This window comes from Budorcas taxicolor, chromosome 7, assembly GCF_023091745.1.
Source record: "Budorcas taxicolor isolate Tak-1 chromosome 7, Takin1.1, whole genome shotgun sequence".
NCBI classification, from domain to species: domain Eukaryota; kingdom Metazoa; phylum Chordata; class Mammalia; order Artiodactyla; family Bovidae; genus Budorcas; species Budorcas taxicolor.
This window is the reverse complement of record NC_068916.1, coordinates 60811316-60833043: the sequence shown is the minus strand read 5'-3', so window position 1 is coordinate 60833043 and position 21728 is coordinate 60811316. Positions and strand designations below refer to the sequence as shown.

The 21728-nt window shown below is 43.6% G+C and overlaps 1 protein-coding gene across 1 annotated transcript in view; it reads left to right on the top strand.

The window, feature by feature from the left end:
• PDE6A (phosphodiesterase 6A) overlaps window positions 1–21728 on the top strand; it is a 75670-nt gene that overhangs the window by 41979 nt on the left and 11963 nt on the right. Inside the window, exons 9-17 of the mRNA XM_052643183.1 lie at window positions 576–725; window positions 1263–1406; window positions 3855–3920; window positions 4140–4286; window positions 5180–5287; window positions 7478–7587; window positions 9076–9163; window positions 9360–9460; window positions 9984–10091. Coding sequence (XP_052499143.1) covers window positions 576–725; window positions 1263–1406; window positions 3855–3920; window positions 4140–4286; window positions 5180–5287; window positions 7478–7587; window positions 9076–9163; window positions 9360–9460; window positions 9984–10091 — 1022 coding nt within the window. The remainder of the gene's footprint in view (window positions 1–575; window positions 726–1262; window positions 1407–3854; window positions 3921–4139; window positions 4287–5179; window positions 5288–7477; window positions 7588–9075; window positions 9164–9359; window positions 9461–9983; window positions 10092–21728) is intronic.

The window sequence follows — 21728 nt, the reverse complement described above, 5'->3', positions numbered from 1 at the left end:
GACTCACAAAGAGCACCTTCTAATTGACCAAGAAATTTCACCTCTATTTTCTCATTTGTCCCATGAGGCACATGCTCTTACTACTATCCCCATGTATAGATGAGAAAATTGAGGCCCATGGAGATAAAATGACATGCCAAAAGGAACACAGACAGGCAGATCGGCAGTCAAAAGGTGCAGGTTATATCTACTTGATGAGTTCAAAGTTACAAGTATCACCAGGGCCCCTGCTAAGCCAGTCCTCCACAGTCAGCTCCTGTATCTGAAAGGGAAACACTGCCTCCCTGTACTGGTTGTGGGCAACCTTAGAGCCAGCAACACACAACTCACTGCCTGGCACATAACAGCCCTGATATCTTAGGAATGAAAATGGTATTGCTATTTGGCTTATGGAACTCCCAACAGATGGGCAAAACTGCTCGTGGCGTTTGGTGACTAAAACCAGGCGTAATCCAATAAGGTCAAACCTCCTGCCACACCCTTGGCCAAGCAGGGTCACAACACGGCATGAAATCCGTCATGGATGTCTCTGTAGCCTGGTACCCGGGCAACTTATTCTGGCTCTTCTCTTGCAGAAAGAGCCTCTGGATGAGTCTGGATGGATGATTAAAAATGTTCTTTCTATGCCAATTGTGAACAAGAAGGAAGAAATTGTTGGGGTGGCCACGTTTTACAATCGCAAAGACGGGAAACCCTTTGATGAAATGGATGAGACCCTCATGGAGGTATGGTTTTTAAGGAGGCTTTTGGATGTGGGATTCTCAGAGGTGACTCTGGACGTGGGACTTCCAGAGCCACGTGGTGGGGACCTAGCATGCTGCCGTCCCAGCCCAGGATGGATGGGGGCTCACCTTGTAGATCCTTTCCTGATCCAGTGTTTTTGTTTGGCTGTCCTCCTGCATTTCCTTCTTTAAAAATTAGCAAACTTTACCTTTTAGAGAAGCTTTAAGTTCACAGTAAAGTTGGGCAGAAAGCACAGAGTTCATTTACATGCTCTGTCCCCACATAGGGACAACGCATTCCCTTTTTGTGAAGATGTTATGCATGAGGATGACACTTTGTACTAGAGCTTTACTCAAAGTGTATTCTCACCCATCATTTCATCTTATCCTCACAGCATCCCTTTGAGGAGGCCAGCGCACAGCTAACCACACCTGTTTTACAGCTGAGAAGACCGAGACTTAGAGAGTCTTGCCCCAAGTTACAGAGAAAGGGCCAGACCAGAGCGTTCTCCCTCTGACTCTTCCTTTCTCTCCTTTCAGTCTTTGGCTCAGTTCCTGGGCTGGTCTGTCTTAAATCCTGACACTTACGAGTCGATGAACAAACTTGAAAACAGGAAGGATATTTTCCAAGACATGGTGAAATACCACGTGAAGTGTGACAATGAAGAAATCCAGACAATCTTGGTGGGTAGTGGTTTTTCCCTGTTTCTCCTCAAGAAAAGGCTGTTCTGGGAACAGCTGTCCCTCCCAGGGTTCAGTTCAGTTCAGTCGCTCAGTCGTGTCTGACTCTTTGCAACCCCATGAACCGCAGCACGCCAGGCCTCCATGTCCATCACCAACTCCCGGAGTCCACCCAAACCCATGTCTGTTGAGTCAGTGATGCCATCCAACCATCTTATGCTCTGTTGTCCCCTTCTCCTCCTGCCCTCAATCTTTCCCAGCATCAGGGTCTTTTCAAATGAGTCAGCTCTTCACATCAGGTGGCCCAAGTATTGGAGTTTCAGCTTCAACATCAGTCCTTCCAATGAACACCCAGGACTGATCTCCTTTAGGATGGACTGGTTGGATCTCCTTGCAGACCAAAGGACTCTCAAGTTCAGTTCAGTTCAGTTCAGTTCAGTCACTCAGTCGTGTCCGACTCTTTGCGATCCCATGAATTGCAGCATGCCAGGCCTCCCTATCCATCACTAACTCCCGGCGTTCACTCAGACTCATGTCCATCGAGTCGGTGATGCCATCCAGCCATCTCATCCTCAGTCGTCCCCTTCTCCTCCTGCCCCCAATCCCTCCCAGCATCAGAGTCTTTTCCAATGAGTCAACTCTTCGCATGAGGTGACAAAAGTACTGGAGCTTCAGCTTTAGCATCATTCCTTCCAAAGAAATCCCAGAGCTGATCTCCTTCAGAATGGACTGGTTGGATCTCCTTGCAGTCCAAGGGACTCTCAAGAGTCTTCTCCAACACCACAGTTCAAAAGCATCAATTCTTCAGTGCTCAGCTTTCTTCATTACCTCAGTCTTAAAACCATGCCTTGGCTTAACAGCTCTAGAAACCCATTTTCCTCTGTGCTCAGGGCTGACATGGTTGGTACTAGAGATGGAGTCACCAACCACAATTCCCACTCTGAGAGGAAGCTCTATCTGACAGACCAATGGACAATGGTCAGTCACTCAGAGCCTCCCTCCATGAGGTCAGCTAACCACACCTATTTTATAGTTGAGAAGGTGGAGGCTCAGAGAGTCTTGCTCTAAATTACAGAGACAGGATCAGACCTGCCTTAGGAGGTCAAACTTTCTGAGCAAAGAAATAGTTGAGAGGGTAGGGTCAGATGTTGGCAGGAAGCCATCACATAGTTTCATCGCTATAGAGTATATCTGGTATTTCATACCTGTGATGCTTACAATAGCCCAGTAAGATGGGCACAGTAAGGATTTTCACCCTATTGTAGACATGAAGAAATTGAGGCCTAGAAGGGGGAAGGAAATTATCCCCAAATCACACAGCTCACTAAATAGTTCCCATTTAACATTTATCAGGATAATGAGCAAATTATCACTGTTATGAAAGGGCTTCCTTGGAAGGTAGCGAGCACCCTGTCATGGGAAATATTGCACCACAGGCTGGATGATCACATATCAAGGATGCTATAGAGGAGAATCCCATGTGGGTGGGAAATGGGATGACAGGCTTTCCAAGATATGTGAGAATCACTGATCCACCATTCCTGGAATTTGGGACTCAAAAAGATCAAGATTTTAGAAGCAAACTGAATTAACCAAAGAGCATTAGATATGATGCCCAGCTGAGTTCCAAGACTTGTTGGGTTTATGCACTGCACAAGTTGAAAAATATAAGCCAGTGTGTTCAGAGGGCATTTCTTCAGCTGGAAAGATATCACAACAAATTGGATCATTTTGATCCCAATAACAGAAATCCAGAGAAGAAAATATCTAGTGTGGATAAACTGGTTAATGGTTTGCTTGTCTCAGTCCACAATTTTAAGCCGCATGATGTATATGTAGACCCTATGGAGGCATAGTGAACACTTCAGTAGACTCTGCTCTAGATCAAGAAATCTGGAACAAGTTATTGGGTCCAGGTTCCTCTCCCACTGTAACACACGGGAAATAGGACCAGAGGGGAAGGAACTTGGCTCAAGTTACATAGTAAGAGGAAAAGCCAGGGCCATGAGCAAGAAGACCTCCAGGCTCCCAGTTAGTAATAGAAACAGTAAGAATATCACAGCATTCTTTAATCCTAGCACTCACTATATACTGAGCACTGCTCTCAGCGATTTACATGCATTATTTTAATTTCATATACATTTTTTAAATGACTTTGGATAACATAATTTTAATCTGCCAGTTAAGTACTTTTAGTATCCCCATTTTGCAGATGAGGAATGGGGGATCCAATTGGTAGAGTCTGAATTTGCACGCAGGACTCCATGACTCCAGATCCCATGACCTTGAATTTACTTGTCAGTAAACGCTGAATGGGAGACTCTCTGAGTTGGTAGCTCTGTTGCAAGAACTTTGGAGGAAGAAGAAAAAGGGAAATGGAAAAGTAAAGACATACTTTGACCTCAGATGTAGTAAACTAATGTTTTTCTCTGCTCTTTCGGGCCCTGGCAGAAAACCAGAGAGGTGTATGGGAAGGAGCCGTGGGAATGTGAGGAAGAAGAATTGGCTGAGATCCTGGTGAGCTGGGCAGCCGTGCCGTCCTGACCTGTTGCAAGCACAGGGCATGCATGCCCCAAGCATGTGTGGGGAGCATCTCTGCCAAGTGTGGCCCTTGCCACTCTGCTCTGATCCTTCCAGCAGATTCAGATCAGGGACAGGGCAGGTCGGGGGTGGGGTGACGGAGGGACCAAGGAATTCCTCATGTGCCCCAGTCACTTGACTCCACGTTTCATACAGCAAGGAGAGCTGCCAGATGCAGACAAATATGAAATCAATAAATTCCACTTCAGCGACCTGCCCCTGACGGAACTGGAGCTGGTGAAATGTGGAATACAGATGTACTATGAGCTCAAAGTGGTGGATAAATTTCACATTCCTCAAGAGGTGAGGTTGAAACAAACCTTTGGTTTCCCTTTTTTTCCTTTCCTTTCTTGCTTGCTTAAAACACACACACACACACACCTCAATCTGTAAACTACCTTAGAAAGAGGGTACTCTCAGTTTTTAAGATTTAAAGCATTAGTCACAACACACAGATGAGTCATTTACCAGAAAAGAGACACATGGTTCCTCTGAACTGTGATGTTTCTCAAGGTGGGTTCTGAGGCACTGAGTTCTGAAGGTTGTGGATAAAAGCAAGGCAAAAAAAAAAAAGTTCCTACAGTTCAACAGGGTGGGAACTGTGTGTTAAATTCCTTTAGACAGGGCTTTTCCCCTGCAGGATTCCTTAGGTGTGCTGTGCATCTAGAGGCATGGGGATGGACAGAAAGGTGGAGCTGAGGGTGTATTGTGTGCAGAATTTCCCAGACTTTTTTGATTAAAGCAGCAGTCCTAACTGTGCTTTGAACCACATCAGTATCACCTGAAAATGGATCAGTGCCAGCCCGGGTCCACCAGCACCCACACATACACTCTCTTTCTCCCCCTCCTCTCTACCCTGGCTGTGAGGAATCAGAAATTGTTTTAACAAGACCTTCCCACACCCCGTAGCGATGCAGACACGCACTCAAGTTTGAGAACCACTGATTTCGTCTCGCTTTTGCTTTTCTCTCCTACACTTCCTGCAAGCTTCTCCCAGGGCCTGGTTTCATAACCACGTCCATTGTCATAGTATCCAGCCGTTTCAAAGTGCTCTCACAGTCTTAGCACATCTATTGCGAGCTCCCACTTGTAGTCCAGTGCGGGGACTGGAACACTGAGAGGCTCAGCCCTGCAGGGCCCCCGCCTGCCCCAGTGCGGTGCTGCTGCCTGACAGTGTGCTGTGTGTTGGTTTGCAGGCCCTGGTGCGGTTCATGTACTCCCTGAGTAAGGGCTACCGCAGGATCACCTACCACAACTGGCGGCACGGCTTCAACGTGGGGCAGACCATGTTCTCGCTGCTGGTGGTACGAGAACAGGGGGACCCGGCGGCGTGGCGGGAGGGACCTCGGGCTGCTAGGGGCTCCCGCTACCCTGGACTTCTCAATGCAGCACCCCAGGCAGCAGCGGCATCATTCTTCTGTTTATTGCCTTTTTAAAAAATAGACAACAAGAGTACATGCTTAGCATAAATGAATTCCAAGAAGCAAGAAGTATGTAAAATAAAAAGTGAAAGAAAGGCAGCATTCTACTCCCACCCCGAAGCCAGTATTTGGAGAAAACCATGGCACAGCTCCTTCCAGATTTCCTTCTAGAAGCATTGAGATAGATTTGTTCACACACACATACACAAAATTTATTTTATTTATAACCAATTAAACAATATGATTCTATAATATGCTTTTTTATTTGAAAATATATAAATATATCAATCACATTTTTCTATGTATATAATTTATTGTGGTAAAACATATATAACCTAAAATTTACCATTTAAGCCATTTTTAGGTGCATAATTCAGTGGCATCAAGTACATTCACAGTATTGCACAACCACCACTACTCTCCATCTCTAGAACTTTTCCAACTTCCCAGACACCCTGTCTCCATTAAACAACAACATTAACACAACTCCCCACTTTCTCAGTCTCCAGCCCCTGGGGACCAGCATTCTGCTCTTTCAGACTCTATGAATTCCCTTTCTTATAGGTACCTCACCTAAGTATTTGTCCTTTTGTGTCTGATTAATTTCACTTAGCATAATGTCTTCAAGGCTTATCCATGATCTAATTTTATGACTTCATAGTATTTTGCATTGTTTAAGTAGACAACAATTTCTTTACCTAGCTCCTCTATTCGGAGAAGGCAATGGTACCCCACTCCAGTACTCTTGCCTGGACAACCCCATGGACAGAGGAGCCTGGTAGGCTGCGGTCCATGGGGTCGCTAAGAGTTGAACACGACTGAGCATCTTCACTTTCACTTTTTACTTTCATGCATTGGAGAAGGAAATGGCAACCCACTCCAGTGTTCTTGCCTGGAGAATCCCAGGGATGGGGGAGCCTGGTGGGCTGCCGTCTATGTGGTCGCACAGAGTCGGACACAACTGAAGCGACTTAGCAGCAGCAGCAGCAGCAGCTCCCCTATTGTTGACATGAGGATTGCTTTTGATCTTTCACTATTACAAACGACGCTATTATGTCCTTGGATGGACATACCAATATGTATATGTATGAGTCATTTTGTCTCAGAAGGTTTGGAGTTTTTATATTTCATTTAAAAGTGCTTTCCCATCCAGGTTATGAAACAAATCTCTGCCCTTGCCCAGTGTCCCCATCCTCATTCCTTTCCCTCGTGTCTGGAATGGTCAGGCCAGAGAAAGCACTGGGGCCTGGGGGCAGGAATTCTAGCCAGGCTGCCTCTGAAGGTGAAAAACATACCACTTATAAGTGATTTATTTCTTAGAGTCACAAGTCAGCAGCACCTCCTCAGGGCTCTTTCCACCCTTGACTCCAACACCCAGCACAAAGAGTTAAGTGAGGACACCCAGGGAAAAATTCTTCTGAGCTGTGTTTTAACCAGTAGACCAGGTTTGGAAGGTTTGTTTTACCAGTCTGGACATGTTCCAACACCCTCTAAATCCTCAAAGTCCAGGGTCGTCTGTTTCTCAGCAATCATCCAGTCTGACGCCCTCCACCTTAAGGCCCAGAGGGAGGTGGGACCAGCTAACGTGACTCGAAAGTAAAATGACCCACCATCACCTTTGCCTGGACTGTCCCAGTTCTAGCACTGTTGCTGCTGCTGCCGAGTCGCTTCAGTCGTGTCCAACTCTGTGCGACCCCATAGACGGCAGCCCACCAGGCTCCCCCGTCCCTGGGATTCTCCAGGCAAGAACACTGGAGTGGGTTGCCATTTCCTTCTCCAATACATGAAAGTGAAAAGTGAAAGTGAAGTCGCTTAGTCGTGTCTGACTCCTAGTGACCCCATGGACTGCAGCCCACCAGGCGCTTCCGTCCATGGGATTTTCCAGGCACAGAAAGTACCATATCCCACATCTCAGTCCTGGCAAATGTCTGGTCATCCTGTGGCACCAGGGGTCAAGCCAAGATCAGACCTGTGTTTCCAAGCGCCAGGCCCTCCTCCTTACTCCTGCTCTCTCAGTCCTGCTTCCAAGCCCCCCACAAAAGGAGTGAGCAGCATCTCTGACTGCCCTTCCAGACCGGAAAGCTGAAGCGATACTTCACAGACCTGGAGGCCTTGGCCATGGTTACTGCTGCCTTCTGCCACGACATTGACCACAGAGGCACTAACAATCTCTACCAGATGAAGTGAGTCAGCCCTTCCTGGCCCTGCTCTCTACCTCCTGCCTCTGGGATTGATTACCTAGATCTGAATGGGTCTTAGACAGACTCACTTGCCATGGGGAATTCCCACGGTCCACAGCTTCCCACTTCCTCCTACCCTTTGGTTCTGGGTAAACTCCTGTGATAGAATAATGAAGCTCAAATATGTCCTTACCCCAGTGCCTGGGGCCTGGGGATATGTTGCCTTACATTCAAAAGAAACTTCATAAACATGATTAAGGATGTTGAAATATAGGAATTATCTTGGGTTATCCAAGTGGGCCCCAAATAGTTAGAAGAGTCCTTGTAAGAAGGAGGTAGGAACTCAGGGAGGACAGAAGATGCTACACTGTTGGCTTTGAGGATGAAGGATGGGTCACAAGCCAAGGAATTAGGGGCCTCTAGAAGCTAGAAAAGGCAAGGAAACATTCTCCTCTAGAACCTCCAGAAGGAAAGCAGCTCTTCAGACCATTTTAGACTTCTAAACTCCAGAGCTGGAAGACACTAAATTTTTATTGTTTTAAGCCATTAAAGTTTGTGGTGATTTTTTTAGAGCAGCAACAGGAAACTAATATATTAAACTTTCTCACTCTGCTCCTTCCTCTCTTACCTGCTGAACTAATTTAAGCCAAGATGTTAGTAACTGCTAATGATTCATTTATTCACCTTGGGTTTATAATGTGCAAAAGGCCAGTGTGGTAGGCCCTATGTTAGGCAAAGGAGGTTCCACGGTGAACAAACCAGACCCAGTCCCTGACCTCACAGAGCTTATATTCTAGATAGTCTCTGAAGTAGGGGCCATGACCCATGATCTTGGGGGGCCCTCATGACCACCATGTGGACTGGCAGAGCAGGGACTAGTGTCATACCCAGGCTCTACCCAGGGCCCACAGACTGTGAGTCATGCTTCTGTGAGTTTTCTCGGTTTTTGCCTGCTGCTCCAAGGTTAGAGATTATGTTTACACTTTACCTTGTAGAAGGTGAAGTACTGATCTCAGTGCCTGGCACACAACAAGCGCTCAGCGAAAATTTATTAAATAAAGACGTGAATAGATACGTTGCTTGTGGGAATCCAGTGACTTCTCAGAATCAGGCTTGGAAGATCTGGGGCTTGGCGATCTTTAAAGTACTGGCCAGTGTCCGTGGACGGCTATGGGGTGGGTTTGTACAACTGCATGTGGTATTGTGTTTGTGTCTTTTTCTGGGGATAAGGGTCCACACTTCTAGGGAGGCCATGTCCCCAAAGAGGCCCAGAGTTAGTTATGGAGAAAGTTAGAGTATGAGAGCCAGGACACCTGCTATCTAGTCCTATTTCTCACCGTCGTACTGTGTGACGAGTCCCTTCTCATTCTTGCACTTCAACCTCTCTGCCTGCAGAATTAGGAGGTGACAGGAATGGATGACGTCTTTAACCTTCATCTCAGCCAGTCCATGTTAATCCTCTCTCTGTGTGTGTCTTCCTCTCCCATTCAGATCCCAGAACCCACTGGCCAAGCTCCATGGGTCCTCCATCCTGGAAAGACACCACTTGGAGTTTGGTAAAACACTGTTGAGAGATGAGGTAGGATGAGGGCCCTCTGCACTGGCTTTGGGGCCTGAGAAGGAGTCCCCATCTCACAAGAAGCCTGAGCGTAGCCAGGCGTTGATCTGGACCGTCTGTCTGGTCACCTGGGGCAGCCATTGGGAATTGAATGACTTTACCTCCAGCGTCACTTCTCCCTTCTCACATCACTTCTATCCCTCCATTTTCTCTTTAGAGCCTAAATATCTTTCAGAACCTCAATCGCAGGCAGCATGAGCATGCAATCCACATGATGGACATCGCAATCATTGCTACAGACCTTGCTTTGTATTTCAAGTTGGTATTTCTTCTCATTTTAAGAATAAAAATGATTAGGGAATTCCCTGCCAGTCCAGTGGTTAAGACTTGGGGGTTTTACTGCCATGGGCCCAGGTTCTGTCCCTAGCAGGGGAAATAAGATCCTGCAAGCTGCAAGGCATGGACAAACAAAAAAGAATACTGATTATTATAAAAATAATGAACACCACAGTTCTAACTGACTTAGTGAGTATTCTGTGCCAGGTACCACACTTGCACCATGGACGCATCCATTCCCACTACAGCTCTGACTCAAATAGTCTTACCCTGTTATACAGATGGGGAAACTGAGATCGGGGGAAGATTAGCTAAGATCAGATAATAAACCCATGGTAGAGTCTGAGTTAGAACCTAGGTCTTCACTCCCAGGCATTGGTTCTTTTCACCTCTCTTTTTAAAAATTACACTGCCATAATTAGCCTCTGAAACACCCAACATTAGAAGGCCAGGGGTTGCCGTATTCTAATATGAGCTCCTTTAACAAACTGCTGTTTTTTTGTAGGAAAAGGACGATGTTCCAAAAGATCGTGGATCAGTCTAAGACATACGAGACTCAACAGGAGTGGACGCAGTACATGATGCTGGATCAGACACGGAAGGAAATCGTTATGTGAGTTGAGACAAGACTTAAACCCTGATTCCCTTAAGCCCAGGGTCAAAAGGCAAGATGCTATACTGACAGGACTCTCTGTCTTCAAGAGAGCCCTGCAAAACTTTTCATTCTGGGGGCCTCTGACACACAAAACAAAGAAGTCATGCCAAAACAGCACTGCAGAAATGATATGTTTACTCTTCATTCTAGCACAAAAATACAAGACAGTACCTATGGCTCAGTAAGTAAAGAATCTGCCTCCAATACAGGAGACCACCTGTAATGCAGGAGACATGAGTTCAATCCCTGGGTGGGGAAGATACCTTTGAGAAGAAAACGGCAACCCACTCCAGTATTCTTGCCTGGAGAGTCCCATGGACAGGGGAGCCTGGTGGGCTACAGTCCATGGGGTTGCAAATGGTCAGACACGAGTGAGCGACTAAGAATGCATGCATGCATGCATATCTCTCTGTACACAAAAAGTACAAGATTTGAAGTACTTCTGTGCTAAAATGCAGAATTTTGGTGGTAAAGTGATACAAATTTTGGTGATAAAGTTTTTGATAAAACACAGAGCATTAAACCAATTATGGTTTGAGTGATAGCTAAGTGTTCCTCAGAATACATGGGCTTAATCTCTTTAGTGTTCCTTTATACATGGCAAAAGCAGGCATGCAATTCACAAGTTAGTTCCCTGGTTTGTGTGACATTCACAGGGCTTGGTTGGCACGAGGTCTGGTAATGCGACTCAAAGTTTGCTGGTTTAGTTTTTTTAGGTTCTCAGTATGCTTCCTTGATTCACCTCAGTTGATGACGGGGTGAGAAATGCAAATTTGAGTTCTTTCATGACTATGTGGCCCAAGCCAATGGGTCTCCTGGCTTCCCTGTGACAGGTCCTGGGTGATACTAAAGGAGACAATGCCCGAACCAGGACCCAGAGAACTGTTGTTTGTTTATCCCTAGATGCTTCTGCAGAGGTGAGGTTTAATCAAGTCATGAATTTTGCAAGTCCAGAGAAGAGAGAGCTGCTGGGACAGGCTCAGGGAAGATGGGGCCAGTTGTCTTTCTCTCAGCTGTGAAGTTGTCCAACCAAGCCCCCCCAAAGGTCCTCCCACCCTGGGGAGCAATGTGACCTGAGGCCACTGAACAATGAGGCATGCTCTAGCGATAGCTGCTCCCAGGCAGACCAGGAGCTGCTGCACGACATTTCAAAATGGTGCTGCAGAAGGACTGAACGAGTGGGAAGAACCCTAAGCTCTTGGACAGGGGCACTTATTATTACAAAGTTGTCTGTTCTCCCTATTTAGTTATTTATTTAAAGTGATTCCAAAGAAAATATCAACTTTATTTTGTGGAGAATTAGGAAGGCAATTCCAAAATCCTTATGAGAGTTAAGTATGCAAAAAGAGCCAGAAAATTCTGAGGAAAAAAGGAAATAATAGGGGCCAGCAGAACTGAAGATAGCTCGGTCCTAGGTATGAGCAGGAGAGGTCAGTAGACAGACTCAAAAGACAATGCCTGTGCTAAAAGTAGATTTTCTGCCAGTGGAGAAGGATAATTTCATAAATGGTGTTGGGACCATGAGGTGATCTGATGGATTTTTTTTTGCCCTCAAGACCACCAAGCTGTTCTCCAGTGCTCAGTGAACACTGACAGGCTGTCCTACAAATTTAACTCAAATCTCACACTATCTACCTGGAGATAGCAGCAGACCCCACAGACTAAGGGCTCAGCCTCACAAGACTGGCTTCCTTTCAGATGAAGCCAGTCCGGGTTGCCTGTGCTTCTGATTGCCCAGCTATAAACTGGAAGTTGCTGTGAACTTCTCCTTGGGTTTGATTAATTTGTTAGCATGGCCCACAGAGCTCAGAGAAGCATTTACTTACATTACTAGTTTAGTATAAGGATTGTTACAAAGAATACAGAAGAAGGGCCAAAGAGGTACATAAGGTAAGGCCAGAAGGGTGCTGAATGCAGGGGCTTCCATTACTGCAGAACTGGGGTGTGTTCATCCATGCTGATGCTTATTAAATCTTTGTTCAATAGTTTTTACAAAGCTTAATCTGCAGTTCCCCCCTACCCCATCCCTTTCCCAGAGGCCAGCAGGAAAGGGCTGAAAGTCCATCTCTCTATTCCCTTGGTCTTTCAGGTAGGCCTGACCCCATCTAAGGACCCTACCCTCAGTCACTCTAAGACACTTCATTAGCGTAAACCCAAAGGGGGCTTCTTGGGAAGGACAAGACACTGTATCACTAGGGAAATCCCAAGGGTTTTAGGAGCTCTGTGTGAGGAACCAGGGACAAAGAAGAAATATATTTCAGATTCTGCCATAGGTGGTCACAGAGGCAGACCCCTATTTCACTCCTATAACAAATAAATTCAAGATGAATCAAGGATTTTAAAATAACGCGAACATAAACTAATAATATGGAGAGAGGAAAAAAGCTTGGGAGAATTGAAAAGAGTAAGCTTTTCTAAGTGTGACATAAAATTCAAAAGTCACAAAGAGATTGATAAATTTGACTACATGAAACTTTAGAGATTTCTGGACAACACCCACAAGAACTTAGAGCTAAAGTCAGAATTTAAGTGATACACGGTGGGGAAATATGTGTAATGCTTCTGACAGAAAAAGAGCTAGTTTCCTCAGTAGTGTTAATATAATTCAAGAAAAAGACTAATCCCACAGGAAAATGAGCAAAAGGCGTGAGCAAACATTTCCCAGTAAAGGAATTACAGTGGGGTGTAAACATATGAAAAGATGATGACTTTAGCCATAGAGAGACAAATGAAAAATAAAACTACTTTGGGATATAACTATTCATCCCTCCTATTGGCTAAGGTGAAATGTTTGCTAACACGTGGTGTTGGGCAGAGAAGGGGGCAGCAGGCGATCCTGTTCACTGTGGTGGGAATGTAAATAGGTGCAGTTTTTGTTTCTTCGTTTTTCAATGTTGGCTTAACTTTTTTTGGCCGCAAGATCTCAGTACCCTGACCACCCAGGGCCATTGCAGTGAAAGCGCCAAGTCCTAACCCCCAGACAGCCAGGTAACTCTCCAATAGGTGCAGTTTTACGAAGGGCAATGCCTATCAAAATTGAAACCAGCCATACTCTTTGACCCAGGGAATCCCAGATCCAGGATTTACCCTACAGAATTTCTCCCACCTGTGCTACAAGAAGTATACATAGAGTTATTCATTGCAACATTACTTGTAATCATAAAAAATATTGAAAAAAACTTAAAAGACCATCATGGGGGACCAGGTTAAATACATTGTATTATTTTCACACAGTGCAGTATCATGCAATTTACAAAGATATGACATGAAAGGTTTCAAAAAAAAAATAAAGCCAGAAGCAAGACTTCTCGAATCATTGTAAAAGCCAACGTAGTCTTAAGCAGATGTCTTCAGACTGCACACATAGCCCTTGCAAAGCCTTCCAAGACAAACACAGGCTTGGATGGTCTCAAGGGAATCCGTATTTTCTCTCTTTACATTATCTTCCAGAGAAAGCACAGTAGGTGAGGCATGGTCAGTTCCTCACTCTTATCCCATGCGACAAAATAAAGACAAACTTGCCCTTTCTTGAAGTCTATAGTGTAAAGACCCCTGGGGCATCAAACAGAGGGACAATAAATATTGGTGTTTTCAAAGCTCCTTTTAATCACGGCGTTATAAACCCAAGGGAGGGCTTTGGACCTTCCCTGTCTTATATATTTATTTTGTTAGGGCGTTAGAAGCAGAGAGCTTTGTCCTTTGTACAGTGGGGCAGCAGGAGCTGAGCATCTCTTATTTAGCACTCTACTTCCTTCAGAGAATGAACCACGTTCTTTGCTGTTAGGGGTGTGGGATGGCCCCCTGCTATCAGGGCCATCAAAAAGGGAGCAGTACCTGATTTCATCCATGCTTCTGTCTGTCTATCCATCAATCTATCTAGTCTACCTACATACCTGTCCATCTATCTATTAGTACCTCTGCCTTTCTTAGAATTAAGAATAAAAAATAAGGTGGGGCTCAGCAGAATGTATTCTAATAACATGCTTATATGAAATGAAAAATAAAGTTCAGATTCTTTCTGAAACAAGTCTTCTTTGCAGGCTTTAGTTGACAATAAAAGACTGGCATTTCCAATTATGTTACATGGCAGACATTTCCAGAAATAAATGAGTCAAACTTGAAGGTTCAAAGTTTTGATGAAAATGTTGCTAAATGTTGTGATAAAATAAAAGCACTTTATAAAAAATACAGCACTGGGAGGGGGAGGGATAAATTGGGAGTTTGGGATGACATATATACACTACTATATTTAAACAAGGACATACTGCACAGCACAGGGAACTCTGCTCACTATTCTGTAATAACCTAAATGGGAAAAGAGTTTGAAAGGAGAATAGATACGTGTATAACTGAATCACTTGCTGTCCACTTGAAGCTAATGCAACATTGGTAATCAAATTGCTCCAATATAAAAAAAAGTCAAAGACATAAAACTGGAAGATATATTAAAATAAATAGTATTTTAATTGACCTAACATGTTCTGAGTATCTTGGGTTAACCAAAGTGCCACACAGAAAGTGTCTGGGGTACAAGTAATAGTCATATGAGGAATCCTAGTCAAATCTTTATGGCATATTTCCCAGAAACTAAAGAAGTAAATGACTCTAATGTTTGCTTTCGACAAACTTAAAGGAGAATCTGATTAAACTGTCAACTGATAATGTGGAAGAATTTAAAGAATGGAATGATGTTGTAACAAAACTTTTTCCATTCCCAGGGTTTCTAATTGTTCCATCTGATTAGTCTTGCAGTATGACATATTCACGAACTCATTTTTGGCCATGTCACATGGCTTATGGGATCTTAGGTCCCCAACTAGGGATTGAACGCTTGCCTTGGCAGTGAAAGCTCAGAGTTCTAACCACTGGACTGCCAGGGAATTCCCCATGCATTAACTGATTAAAAAAAAAAAATAGTCTCATCCTCTCTATCAATAGATGAACTTCTAAAAATATTTGAGCTTTTAATAATTTCTAAAAAATAGGTAATATATTTTATTGTATTGGTTAATCATGTAATAATAGTAATTCAATCCAGAAGGAAAGTTTTCTATACTTGGAGATCTATGATCAAAGACAACAATATTTAGTTACATATTTCAGTTAGTGGACATATTTGGCTAAAAATCAGTATGAAAAAGTGATCAACACATTTCATATATATATTTGAATATCTGTAATATATATACAGTTATACACATATATAGATACACATACACACACACACACAAATATAAAACCTTAGGATAAACTCTGTAGGGGAAGTTAACTGGAAATACATGTTTATGCAGAAAAAAAGAATGCAAAGTTCCAGACTTTTTAAAATTGAAGAATAGTTGATGTACAATATTATGTAACTTTTAGGTGTATAATATGGTGAGTCACAATTTTTAGAGGTTATACTCCATTTATAGTTATAAAATATTGGCTATATTCTGTGCTGTACAATACATCCATGTAGCTTATTTTATACATAGTAGTTTGTATCTCTTAATTTCTTCTACTGTTATTGCCCTCTTCCCTCTCCCTACTGGTAACCACTGCATCTCCAGTTTGTCCTTCATATCTGTGAGTCTGCTGCTGCTTCTTTCATCGTGTTCACTAGTTTGTTGTATTTTTTAGATTCCACGTTTAAAAGACATCATATAGTATTTGCCTTGCTCTGACTGATTTCTCTTAGCATAGTACCATCCAAGTCAATCTATGTTGCTGCAAATACAAAATTTCATTACTCCACTGGATGTATGTATGTGTGTGTGTATATATGTGTGCACATACATATACGTATATGTGTATGTACACACACATATACACATACACACCACATCTTTATCCCTTCATCTGTTGACAGACACTGAGGTTGCTTCAATATCTTGACAATTGTAAACAGTGCTGCCAAGAACATTGGGATGCATGTATCTTTTTGAATTAGTGGTTTTTTCCCAGATATATAACCAGGAGTGGAGTTTCTAGGTCATATGGTAGTTCTGTTTTTAGTTTTATGAGAAACCGTCATACTGTTTTCCACAATGGCTAAACCAATTTACATTCCCACCAACAGTGTATAAGAGTTCCCTTTTCTCCACACTCTCATCAGTATTTTTTTTTTTATGATGATGGTCTTTCTGACAAGTGTGAGGTGATCTCTCATTGTGATTTTGATTTGCATTTCCCTGATGATTAGCAATGTTAAACATCTTTCCATGTTCCTGTTGGTAATCTGCATTTCCTCTTTGGAAAAATGTCTATTCAGTTCTGCTCATTTTTTAATCAAATTGTTCGCTTTTTTGTTTTTTAGGCTGTTTTTTTGATATTGTAGCAATAGTTCATATTTTTGGATATTAAACTTATTAGACATATCAATTGCAAATATTTTTTCTCATTCTATGGGTTGAATCTTTGGTTTGTCAATGGTTTCCTTTGCTGTGAAAAAGCTTTTCAGTTTAATTAGGTCCCATTTGTTTACTTTTGCTTTTCCTTCCTTTGCTTCAGAAGACAGATTCAAAAAAATATCAGGACAATTTATGTCAAAGAGTGTTCTGCCCACCTTTTCCTCCAGGAGATTTATGGTTTCTGGTCTTAGGTTTGCGTGTGCATGCTAAGTCCCTTCAGTAGTGTCTGACTCTTTCTGACCCTGTGGATTGTAGCCCACCAGGCTCCCTTGTCCATGGGATTCTCTAGGCAAAGCCTTTTATCTCCTGCATTGGCAGGCAGGTTCTTTACCACTAGCACCACCTGGGAAGACTTTAAAACTCTAGAATCTTAAAGAAATGCTGGTTCATTTGTTTTTAAATGGATGGTACACTGATGGTTGATATAAAAATGCTATGCTATCTGGTTTCTTTATATTTAAAGAATAATGCAACCATTTGAACAGTCAAGATGTCAACTTAAAAATGTACAAGAAGGTAAACATTTTTCAGAATTCTTCTGGTAGGCACTCAGTGAAAAATGTTCAAAGATCTATAAAGTAGGGTTCTCAATCTTAACACTATTGACATTTGGGAGCAATAACTGTAATAGGGGCTGTCCTGTGCATTTAAAGATGTTTAACATAATCCCTTTCTACTCAGTAGACCCCAGTAGCAGCCCCTCCTCCCCAGCTGTGCCAAGAACTATATCCAGACATGGCCAAATATCCCCTGGAAGCAAAAGTGGCACCTGGTAGGAAAGCACTGTTGTGAAGCAGTCTTGGGGCTGGTCCATCTATTAGGCGATTCGACACACAATTAGAGCTACTACACACCTGGGTATAGTGTACCTGTTACACACTTAGGGCTTCACTCCAGAAGGTCTGGTCTCATCTCTCTCACGTATTGGTGATTGACCTTGAGCAGGTGACTTCACTTCTCTGTGCCTGTTTCCTCATCTGCTCAGAGAGTAACAGTAGTGTCTATCTTATGGATTATCACAGGGGCTGAGCCGGGGCACGTAGAGTGCTGTGTTGCATTGCTCGTGACAGGCACAGTGCCAGGCTTTCCCTGTGATATAAAGAGACCTATGTATTTTGGCCTTTGTCCCCATTTCCCAACACAGATTCTAAAACCCTTGATAGTGATGAATCACAGACTTGATTGGAGTGTCTTTGGTTCTAAGGGTTTCCCTGGTGGCTCAGCTGGTAAAGAATCTGCCTGTAATGCAGGAGACCTGGGTTCAATCCCTGGGTTGGGAAGATCACCTGGAGCAGGGAAAGGCTACCCACTCCAGTATTCTTGGGCTACCCTGGTGGCTCAGCTGGTAAAGAATCTGCCTGTAATGCGGGAGACCTGGGTTCAATCCCTGGGTTGGGAAGATCGCCTGGAGAAGGGAAAGGCTACCCACTCGAGTATTCTAGCCTGGAGAATTCCATGGACTATAAAGTCCATGGAGTCGCAAAGAGTCGGACACAACTGGGCCACTTTCACTTTCTTTTGGCTCTAATGAGGCAACTCTTGGTGGAACCCTAGAGGGCTTCGGGGTGGGTGCTGATCACTAGAAAGACAAAGATTAGAAGCTTGGAACTTTCAGCCCCAGCCCAACCTCTGGGGAGGGGAAGACGACTGAAGACTGAATCAGTCAGTGGCCAGTGATTTAATAAACCATGTTTATGGGGCAAAATCTCCATAAAAACCTATGAAAAACAGTTCGAAGAGCCACTAGGTCAGTGAACACATCGACATGCTGGAAAAGAGCATGGGAGCTCTGCAGGCACCCATGACCCCACACCTTGTCCTGTGCATCTCTTCCATTTGGCTATTCCTAAGTTATATCCTATACAGTAAACTGGCAAACAGAAGAGTTTTCCGAAGTTTTGTGGGCTGTCCTAACAAGCTTTTGAACCTGGGGTTCATGAGAACCCCTTGCCTCTGTAGTCAAGACAGAGGTGTTGTAGCCTGGGGCTCTGATACTTGCAACTGATTTCCAAGGTGAGGGAAGTCTTTTTGGACGGAGCCCTCCAACATGCAAAGTCTGACGCTAGTCAAGGGTTAAAAGTGAATTGTATTGAAATGAATTGAGTTGAATCAGAGGACACCCAGTTGGTGACAGCATTGGTTGTTTTGAGGGAAAAAACCCGACACTTGTCTCCTCCACTCTGATTACCTTGGAGCGCTCGGGTCAGTAAGCTTCATCTTATCTGAGGTCCACACCTCAATCCTTGAGGTATCTTTTTTTTTTTTTTTTTCTCCTCATCCTGAGGTATGTGGGATCTTAGTTCCCTGACCAGGGATCAAACCCATGCCCTCTGCAGTGGAAGTTCCTGCGGAGTCCTAGGCACTGGACCACTAGGGAAGTCCCAACCACATCTGTGAGTCTCCTGCTTTGCTATCTCTTGGGTCAGCCTAATTCACTGTGCTTACTGTAGGACCAGGATGTTACAGTACCTTCAGAATCAGGGCATGACTTCCACTTGTCATTAAATCCTTTCAGTCTACACCGAATTGAAGGTTTCAAACCTGGTAATATGACAGACGATGCCCTGGATGGCTTAGAGATCCTCCATGGCTAGAGCGTGAGGCCTGCCACCTGCCATGAGCTATGAATGGCAATTATCTTTTTAATGGTTGGGGGCGGGGAATAAAAAGAATAATCAGTTCAGTTCAGTCTCTCAGTCCTGTCCTACTCTTTGCGACCCCATGGACTGCAGCATGCCAGGCCTCCCTGTCCATCACCAACTCCTGGAGTTTACTTAGACTCATATCCATTGAGTCGGTGATGCCATCCAACCATCTCATCCTATGTCATCCCCTTCTCCTCCCATCTTCAATCTTTCCCAGCATCAGGGTCTTTTCAAATGAGTCAGCTCTCTGCACCAGGTGGCCAAAGTATTGGAGTTTCAGCTTCAGCATCAGTCCTTCCAATGAACACCCAGGACTGATCTCCTTTAGGATGGACTGGATGGATCTCCTTGCAGTCCAAGGGACTCTCAAGAGTCTTCTCAAACACCACAGTTCAAAAGCATCAATTCTTCAGAGCTCAGTTTTCTTTATAGTCCAACACTCACATCCATATATGACAAGTGGAAAAACAATAGCCTTAACTAGACAGAATTTTGTTGGCAAAGTAATGTTTCTGCTTTTTAATATGCTGTCTAGTTTTGTCATAACTTTCCTTCCAAGGAGTAAGCATCTTTTTATTTCATGGCTGCAATCACCATCGGCACTGATTTTGCAGCCCCCCAAAATAAACTCTGTCACTGTTTCCACTGTTTCCCCATCTGTTTGCCATGAAGTGATGGGACCAGATGCCATGATCTTAGTTTTCTGGATGTTGAGCTTTAAGCCAACTTTTTCACTCTCCTCTTTCACTTTCATCAAGAGACTCTTAAGTTCTTCACTTTCTGCCATAAGGGTGGTGTCATCTGCATATCTGAGATTATTCATATTTCTCCTGGCAATCTTGATTCCAGCTTGTGCTTCATCCAGCCCAGCATTTCTTATGATGTACTCTTTAAATAAGCAGGGTGAAAATATACAGCCTTGATGTACTCCTTTCCCGATCTGGAACCAGTCTCTTGTTCCATGTCCAGTTCTAACTATTGCTTCCTGACCTGCATACAGATTTCTCAGGAGGCAGGTCAGGTGGTCTGGTATTCCCTTCTCTTGAAGAATTTTCCACAATTTGTGATGATCCACACAAAGGCTTTGGCATAGTCAATAAAGCAGAAATAGATGTTTCTCTGGAACTCTCTTGCTTTTTCAATGATCCAGCGGACGTTGGTAATTTGATATCTGGTTCCTCTGCCTTTTCTAAAACAAGCTTGAACATCTGGAAGTTCATGGTTCACATACTGTTGAAGCTTGGCTTGGAGAATTTTGAGCGTTACTTTACTAGTGTGTGAGATGAGTGCAATTGTGTGGTAGTTTGAGCATTCTTTGGCATTGCCTTTCCTTGGGATTGGAATGAAAACTGACCTTTTCCAGTCCTGTGGCCACTGCTGAGTTTTCCAAATTTGCTGGCATATTGAGTGCAGCACTTTCACAGCATCATCTTTCAGGATTTGAAATAGCTCCACTGGAATTCCATCACCTCCACTAGCTTTGTTTGTAGTGATGCTTCCTAAGGCCCACTTGACTTCACATTCCAGGATGTCTGGCTCTAGGTGAGTGATCATACCATCGTGATTATCTGGGTCATGAAGATCTTTTTTGTACAGTTCTTCTGTGCATTCTTGCCACCTCTTCTTAATATCTTCTGCTTCTATTATACCATTTATGTCTTTTATCAAGCCCATCTTTGCATGAAATGTTCCCTTGGTATCTCTAATTTTCTTGAGATCTCTAGTCTTTCCCATTCTATTGTTTTCCTCTATTTCTTTGCACTGATCACTGAGGAAGGCTTTCTTATCTCTTCTTGTTATTCTTTGGAACTCTGCATTCAAATGGGTATATCTTTCCTTTCCTCTTTTGCTTTTCACTTTTCTTCTTTTACAGCTATTTGTAAGGCCTCCTCAGACAGCCATTTTGCCTATTTGCATTTCTTTTTCTTGGGGATGGTCTTTATCCCTGTCTCCTGTACAATGTCACAAACCTCCATCCATAGTTCATCAGGCACTCTATCAGATCCCTTGAATCTATTTCTCACTTCCACTGTATAATCATAAGGGATTTGATTTAGGTCATACCTGAATGGTCTAGTGGTTTTCCCTACCTTCTTCAATTTCAGTCTGAATTTGGCAATAAGGAGTTCATGATCTGAGCCACAGTCAGCTCCTGGTCTAGTTTTTGCTGACTGTATAGGGTTCCTCAATCTTTGGCTGCAAAGAATATAATCAATCTGATTTCGGTATTGACCATCTGGTGATGTCCATGTGTAGAGTCTTCTCTTGTGTTTTTGGAAGAGGGTGTTTGCTATGACCAGTGCGTTCTCTTGGCAAAACTCTTAGCCTTTGCCCTGCTTCATTCTGTACTCCAAGGCCAAATTTGCCTGTTACTCCAAGTGTTTCTTGACTTCCTACTTTGGCATCCAGTCCCCTATAATGAAAAGGACATCTTTTTGAGGTGTTAGTTCTAGAAGGTCTTGTAGGTCTTCATAGAACCATTCAACTTCAGCTTCTTCAGCATTACTGGTCGGGGCATAGACTTGGATTACCATGATAGTGAATGGTTTGCCTTGGAA